This window comes from Sycon ciliatum, chromosome 3, assembly GCF_964019385.1.
Source record: "Sycon ciliatum chromosome 3, ocSycCili1.1, whole genome shotgun sequence".
In the NCBI taxonomy this organism is placed as follows: domain Eukaryota; kingdom Metazoa; phylum Porifera; class Calcarea; order Leucosolenida; family Sycettidae; genus Sycon; species Sycon ciliatum.
The window spans coordinates 258,701-267,713 of record NC_088645.1 but is presented as its reverse complement, the minus strand read 5'-3'; the positions used below and the strand labels follow the sequence as shown (position 1 = coordinate 267,713).

The window sequence follows — 9,013 nt, the reverse complement described above, 5'->3', positions numbered from 1 at the left end:
ACGACCAAGCTTTGTTCTACAGGTCAACGTAAACTCATCAATGGTACCAGCTTATCAATGTGGATAGAGAAAGCGAGAGAGTGAAAGAAAGAAAGAACGCGTTAACCATGTTAACGGGGTTGTTCGAAACAAGTAATGTACGACAGTAGATCTACATTAGTCAAGCAAAGTCATGGTGTACTAACATGTTAACACTGGCTGAAACAGGAACAGGCATGTACAGTAGCCAATGGCAATGACTGAATGAGGATCAAAAACAATCTTATGCATGAGATTAGATGTAAACATCTGCAGCATATCCCATTGTTTCAGTCCTGTGCAGGGATAAATGTACTTCAGTATATCCCATTGTTTCAGTCCTGTGCAGGGATAAATCATTGTTTCAGTCCTGTGCATGTGCAGGGATAAATGTACTTCAGCACATCAAGTTCAAGTTGCAAGAGCAAACATCGTGAAAACATATCAAAAACGATCCACAATGGATCAGAACAAAGCCTACGGATATTCTCGCACTGAGATAAGAAAAAAGAGCTACGCGTGCCTGTACGCCCCCCCCCCCCCTCCCCCAGTGATGACAAGCAGCATTCAAATATTCGCAAGTACATTATAGCTAGTTTAGGACAAGACTATTGCAGTGAGTTTACAACGTGCACAGCTGCCATGGTAACAGAAGGATGTTTGACCAGCAGCAACGGGGTGATCAAATGCACAAAAATGCTTTCAGCAGCAAAGCCAAAAAAGATGACATCATGCTACAACATCAGAGAGAAAGCAGAGCTATAGTGATGATGTAATCATTTTTACTTGGTATAGCCTGTTGACAAGGAGCTGCAGACCGCGATCATTGTGATTACACTGTGGGGATACAGTATACACTGTTTTGTTTCGCAACATCAAGGGAATATTCATCTGTGGACATGGTCCATACCCAAAATAGACGGGAATGATGAAGTTTTCGCGTCCGGCAATTGCACTGTTTTTCAGCAGATGCGTTTCATGCATGGACATAATGAAATCTTCATTTCCAGCAAGAGAACGCAGAGCATCGGGACTGAGATTCAGCGGATGCTTAGCGGAGAGGACAACAATCACGAAATGAGCACTTGGAAAATGTTCATCTACCCAGCCAGTGATACAATCGGCCACATCATCCTGACAGAACTGATCAAGCACTACATCAACACCACAGTTTAGAAGTACTGTGGCAAAGTGTACTATAGTCTGTTTCAGGTTGTCAGGGTAACGCGAGTAAGTGATGTACACTCTTCTGGGGTAGTTGCTATGACTACTTACTGCACAGTCATAAACACACACACACACATATACACACATACACATACACATACACATACACACAAACACACATGTGAGTATGCTGACCTACAGACAACTTATATGCTTGGGATTTCACGCTTTGGACAATTTCATGAAAATTGTAAAAAGTAAATTATCGTGGCACGACGGCCACGAACACCAGGTAAACCCTAATTGATGGTAACCGTGGTAACCGCTTTCGAAAGTGGAAAAAAACTGTAGTCGAATAACAGTATTATTAGCATGCAGAATACCAACCTGACAGGGATGGGTTGACCTTGTCAAACACAGCTGGAGGAGGCATATCATGATCAGCGGATAAAGACTCTGCATCGGATAATTGCTCCCAGTCCAGCATCACTGGTCCAAAGCGAAAATATTTACGAATGGCATCAAACGTCTTGTCATCGCAAGTCTTCATCATCTTTGTAAGTAGCAGAAGAGTACAGATAAGAATGCCACAACACACCATCATCCACACACCATCATACATACACCATCATACATACACCGTCATACACACACCGTCATACATACACCGTCATACATACACCGTCATACATACACCGTCATACACACACCGTCATACACACACCGTCATGCATACACCGTCATACATACACCGTCATACATACACCGTCATACATACACCGTCATACATACACCGTTATACACACACCGTCATACATACACCGTCATACATACACCATCATACATACACCGTCATACATACACCGTCATACACACACCGTCATACACACACCGTCATACACACACCATCATACATACACCGTCATCCACACACCGTCATGCATACACCGTCATACATACACCGTCATACATACACCGTCATACACACACCGTCATACACACACCGTCATACACACACCATCATACATACACCGTCATCCACACACCGTCATGCATACACCGTCATACATACACCGTCATACATACACCGTCATACACACACCGTCATACACACACCATCATACACACACCGTCATACACACACCGTCATACATACACCGTCATGCATACACCGTCATACATTCACCGTCATACACACACCGTCATACATACACCGTCATACATACACCGTCATACATACACCGTCATACAGACACCGTCATACAGACACCGTCATACACACACCGTCATACACACACCGTCATCCACACACCGTCATACACACACCGTCATACACACACCGTCATCCACACACCGTCATGCATGCACCGTCATGCATGCACCGTCATCCATACACCGTCATCCATACACCGTCATACACACACCGTCATACATACACCGTCATCCACACACCGTCATCCACACACCGTCATGCACACACCGTCATGCACACACCGTCATGCATACACCGTCATGCATACACCGTCATACACACACCGTCATACATACACCGTTATACACACACCGTCATGCACACACCATCATACATACACCGGCATACATACACCGTCATACATACACCGTCATACATACACCGTCATACACACACCGTCATACACACACCGTCATGCATACACCGTCATGCATACACCGTCATGCACACACCGTCATGCACACACCGTCATGCACACACCGTCATGCATACACCGTCATACATACACCGTCATACACAGACCGTCATACATACACCATCATACATACACCGTCATGCACACACCGTCATGCATACACCGTCATGCATACACCGTCATACATACACCATCATACATACACCGTCATACATACACCGTCATACATACACCGTCATACACACACCGTCATACATACACCATCATACATACACCGTCATACACACACCGTCATACATACACCATCATACATACACCGTCATGCACACACCGTCATGCATACACCGTCATGCATACACCGTCATACATACACCATCATACATACACCGTCATACATACACCGTCATACATACACCGTCATACACACACCGTCATACATACACCGTCATACATACACCGTCATACATACACCGTCATACACACACCGTCATGCACACACCGTCATGCATACACCGTCATACATACACCGTCATACATACACCGTCATACACACACCGTCATACACACACCGTCATACATACACCGTCATACACACACCGTCATACATACACCGTCATACATACACCGTCATACACACACCGTCATGCATACACCGTCATACATACACCGTCATACATACACCGTCATACACACACCGTCATACACACACCGTCATACACACACCATCATACATACACCGTCATCCACACACCGTCATGCATACACCGTCATACATACACCGTCATACATACACCGTCATACACACACCGTCATACACACACCATCATACACACACCGTCATACATACACCGTCATACATACACCGTCATACACACACCGTCATACATACACCGTCATACATACACCGTCATACATACACCGTCATACACACACCGTCATACACACACCGTCATGCATACACCGTCATGCATACACCGTCATACATACACCGTCATACACAGACCGTCATACATACACCGTCATACATACACCGTCATACATACACCGTCATACACACACCGTCATGCATACACCGTCATACATACACCGTCATACATACACCGTCATACACAGACCGTCATACATACACCGTCATACATACACCGTCATACATACACCGTCATACACACACCGTCATACATACACCGTCATACACACACCGTCATACAGACACCGTCATACATACACCGTCATACATACACCGTCATACAGACACCGTCATACATACACCGTCATACACACACCGTCATACAGACACCGTCATACATACACCGTCATACATACACCGTCATGCATACACCGTCATGCATACACCGTCATACATACACCGTCATACATACACCGTCATACATACACCGTCATACACACACCGTCATACATACACCGTCATACATACACCGTCATACACACACCGTCATACATACACCGTCATACACACACCGTCATGCATACACCGTCATGCATACACCGTCATACATACACCGTCATACATACACCGTCATACATACACCGTCATACATACACCGTCATACACACACCGTCATACAGACACCGTCATACAGACACCGTCATACATACACCGTCATACACACACCGTCATACACACACCGTCATACACACACCGTCATACATACACCGTCATACATACACCGTCATACATACACCGTCATACATACACCGTCATACACACACCGTCATACATACACCGTCATACACACACCGTCATGCATACACCGTCATGCATACACCGTCATACATACACCGTCATACATACACCGTCATGCACACACCGTCATACACACACCGTCATACACACACCGTCATACATACACCGTCATACACACACCGTCATACACACACCGTCATGCATACACCGTCATGCATACACCGTCATGCATACACCGTCATACATACACCGTCATACATACACCGTCATACATACACCGTCATACACACACCGTCATACACACACCGTCATACATACACCGTCATGCGAGTAACTACTCATGCGATAAATAGAACAAAATATTTAATTGATGCCAACATAATATTTACGTGTAACAATCATGTTCGGGTTTTTTTCCTTTTGGGTTACATTTTCCGGTTTTCTGGGTTTGCATTAAATTTGTATTGCATTCTAAAAAAAAAAAAAAAATTTGTTCCGTTTTTTTATTTTTTTTAACAACCACACAAGCCGACCTGTTTGGGAGCTATTACGCGTTGTATTATCAGGGCATAGGCAACAATTGCCGCATGCAGTATGCAATACTATGGACCAATGCCGTAGTATCGCAGGCAACAATTGCCGCATGCAGTATGCAATACTATGGACCAATGCCGTAGTATCGCAGGCAACAATTGCCGCATGCAGTATGCAATACTATGGACCAATGCCGTAGTATCGCAAGCACCAATGTGCGTTAGACTGGCCAATGCCAGGGCTAATGGGGGCAACAATTGCCCGGCGTGTCAATACACGCATACGGTAGGGATGCACTTGTGAGCACATGTAGGCGCACTTGGCTCAATGCCGGCCTGACCCACGATCCCTACCGTTCTCCCTTCCGGGATGGCTTAGAATAGAATGATGGTTAGAGATGATGGGGTGGGTGGTGGTGCTCAAAAACTGGCCAAGGTTGTCAAGCGATCTGACTGTTGGCGCAGCAAGGATGAAGAAGAAGCAGCATCGAGAGCCGGAGTAATGCGCATGCTCCGCGTGGTCCCGTGCCGGGGCGCGGGAGTTCGGAGTGCGTGTTCTGCACGGGCACGTCATGCGCTATGGCAAGTACGTGCAAATTATGTTAGGAATGTAATTGTTGGTGGGTTGCTAACTTCACTTACCGTGCCATGCACGGAAACTTATATTTAACAACCACACAAGCCGACCTGTTTGGGAGCTATTACGCGTTGTATTATCAGGGCATAGGCAACAATTGCCGCATGCAGTATGCAATACTATGGACCAATGCCGTAGTATCGCAGGCAACAATTGCCGCATGCAGTATGCAATACTATGGACCAATGCCGTAGTATCGCAGGCAACAATTGCCGCATGCAGTATGCAATACTATGGACCAATGCCGTAGTATCGCAAGCACCAATGTGCGTTAGACTGGCCAATGCCAGGGCTAATGGGGGCAACAATTGCCCGGCGTGTCAATACACGCATACGGTAGGGATGCACTTGTGAGCACATGTAGGCGCACTTGGCTCAATGCCGGCCTGACCCACGATCCCTACCGTTCTCCCAAAATACAACATGACCCAAACAGGAATTATCGGCATTACTATAGTTATAGTAGCGTTACTATAGTTATAGTATAATAGGTGTATCATATGTACACTACAGCTGTTGCTAGGGCCGTCCAATGCGGCTACCCATTAGCATAACGGGCAGAGACTAGAACAATGCCGCTGGCAATGCTCTGTCCGCGACAGGGGTGCGGACATAGCGGAGGTAGGCAGAGCTTTGCCACCTGCCGGCGGTCTTCAGCACGTACTCAGGCACGCCAGCTTTGCCTGCCAGCGTTGCAGCGCCTCGTCTGAGGCTGTGGCTGCGCACGTCTTTGTTAGGCAAGGCTGTTTGTAGTAGCCTGTTGATGTTATGCGGCTTCAGGGGCGTGCCGTCCTCATAGCGATAGAGCGGGCCAGGTGCCGAGCCACGGGCTGCTAGGTAGCTGGTGGCTGCCGTGTGCGGGCATGTCGGCGAGCCTGTCCTCCTGACGCTAATGTCCTGGCCGCTGCCGTATTGGCTCGTCTTTGTCACACGCAGGCGCAGCTCCACGCGGTCTGGGTACATGGTCGCATCGCTGTACTCAAGGCCGGCGCCCCGTGCCGTGAAGGTGTACTCGTTGACTCTGAGCAGCCCGTGGAAGGCCAGAGTCACGGCGCTCCAGAGCATGGCGCGGTTGTGCGGGCTAGGCACGGTGGACTGCAGGTAGTGCTGTACGCCAGCCAGATCGTCCAAAGTTGCGGCCCGCGTTGTCAACTGCTGAAGGGTGGACTGCGCTGGTTGTGTCGGCACTGCGTCGGCAGTTGGGCTGCGAGTCCAGAAGCGTCGACAACCTGACCCAAACAGGATTTATCTACATTACTATTACACTACAATTGATGTGAGTGCCGTCCAATGCGGCTGCCCATTAGCATAGTGGGCGATGTGCTCGAAGTACAGGATCTGGAACAATGCTGCCGGCACTGATCAGTCCCTGAGGTTGGCTTGCCCTGGCGCAGGGCGACAAGCGTTCGGAGTGCTGCGGCGAAGCGCATGCCATGCTGGAGCTGTCCGCCAGGCCCTGGCGGATGAGGTCCATGGTTGCGTCGTCAACTGCTGGAGGGTGGACTGCGCTGGTTGTGTCGGCACCACTTCGGCAGTTGGGATGCGAGTCCGGCAGCGCTGACAACCTGACCCAAACAGGATTTATCTGCATTACTATTACACTGCATTTGATGTGAGTGCCGTCCAATGCGGCTAGCCATTAGCACAGTGAGCAATGCACTCAAAGTACAGGATCTGGAACAATGCTGCCGGCACTGATCAGTCCCTGAGTGTGGCTTGCCCTGGCGCAGGGCGACAAGTGTTCGGAGCGCGGCAGCGAAGCGCATGTTATGCTGGAACTGGCCGCCAGGCCCTGGCGGATGAGGTCCATGGTTGCGTCGTCAACTGCTGGAGGGTGGACTGTGCAGGGTGTGTCAGCACTGCGTCGGTAGATGGGCTGAGAGTCCGGAAGCGCTGTACTCGAAGACGAGTAAGAGACTTAGCAGGATCATTGCAGAGTCGCCGTTGGGCTGAGAGTCCACATCAGCCGGTCTGTTGAACGGAAGGGGGAGGATCTAAGGCCAAATGGTGGTGCCTTATCTACATGGTACGAACCTTCCAAAAAATGCCAAGCCGGGGCCAGACATGAGGGGAAACAGACCAAAGCCGCCAGGCATACTTCGTGTCAGCTTTAGAGAGGAGAGCTCAGCATCAGGGACCTAAATTTCCGAGCCATCTTCAAGATTATGGGCTGGTGCGAAAACAGCTCCGGGGGCCCTGGAGGGGTGTGCTGCTGCGTCAGTCGCACAATACGTGCTCCAAGCGTCGCGAACCTCCTCCCGACTAAAGTCTCTCAGGCCAGGGATGGGGCTGCAGTTGCCTCGGCTAGGTTCTGCTCCGCTGCCGGAGCGGCCAAGTCCTCGCGTACAGTAGTCTGGAGCCAACTTCAACTCAAGCAGGCGAGTCCGCGGAGTAGGTTTTGTTCCTGTCGGGTCTAAATAATTGCGGGATGCCAGTGCGTTTCGCAGCTCAGCAGAGCGCATTTTGGCTGGACATCGCTCACTGACAGAGACATGGTTGATCGGATATTGATCAGAAACTGGCCGCGATTGTCAAACAATTTGACCGTCAAGGCAGCAAAGCAAAGAGCGTTATGGCTGGACATCGCTCACTGACAGAGACATGGTTGATCGGATATTGATCAGAAACTGGCCGCGATTGTCAAACAATTTGACCGTCACTGCGTCAGCGCAGCAAAGCAAACGGAGCGTTTTGGCTGGACATCGCTCACTGACAGAGACCTGGTTGATCGGATATTGATCAGAAACTGGCCGCGATAGTCAAACAATTTGACCGTCAGCACAGCAAAGCGAAGAGCAAGCTCAAAAACTGGCCAAGGTTGTCAAGCGATCTGACTGTTGGCGCAGCAAGGATGAAGAAGAAGCAGCATCGAGAGCCGGAGTAATGCGCATGCTCCGCGTGGTCCCGTGCCGGGGCGCGGGAGTTCGGAGTGCGTGTTCTGCACGGGCACGTCATGCGCTATGGCAAGTACGTGCAAATTATGTTAGGAATGTAATTGTTGGTGGGTTGCTAACTTCACTTACCGTGCCATGCACGGAAACTTATATTTAACTCCGGCTATGAAATACATGCGCGCGGGGGACGCGAAACACAGATAAAAAACGGTGTGGCCTTAGTCCAGTCACAAGCATTTCCAAGTCTTGATTAGTTTGTGCTCGCAAATCGCGAACTAAAACCATTTCATTCTATTTTCCTCTTTACAATATTTACAATACTCGTTACTCTAAGTTCGTACTCATTACTCATTACTCATTATTCGATACTCATTACTCATTACTCATTACTC

General features: G+C 48.8%; 1 protein-coding gene across 1 annotated transcript in view; it reads right to left on the bottom strand.

Moving 5' to 3' along the window:
* Window positions 1-560: 560 nt before the first annotated feature.
* The window catches only part of LOC135813181 (uncharacterized), a 49,721-nt gene continuing 41,268 nt past the window's right edge, over window positions 561-9,013 (bottom strand). The window contains exons 15-16 of the mRNA XM_065326394.1: window positions 1,573-1,738; window positions 561-1,292 (exon numbers count right to left, since the gene is read on the bottom strand). Of these exons, the coding sequence (XP_065182466.1) occupies window positions 778-1,292; window positions 1,573-1,738 (681 nt within the window). The 3' untranslated portion in view covers window positions 561-777. The remainder of the gene's footprint in view (window positions 1,293-1,572; window positions 1,739-9,013) is intronic.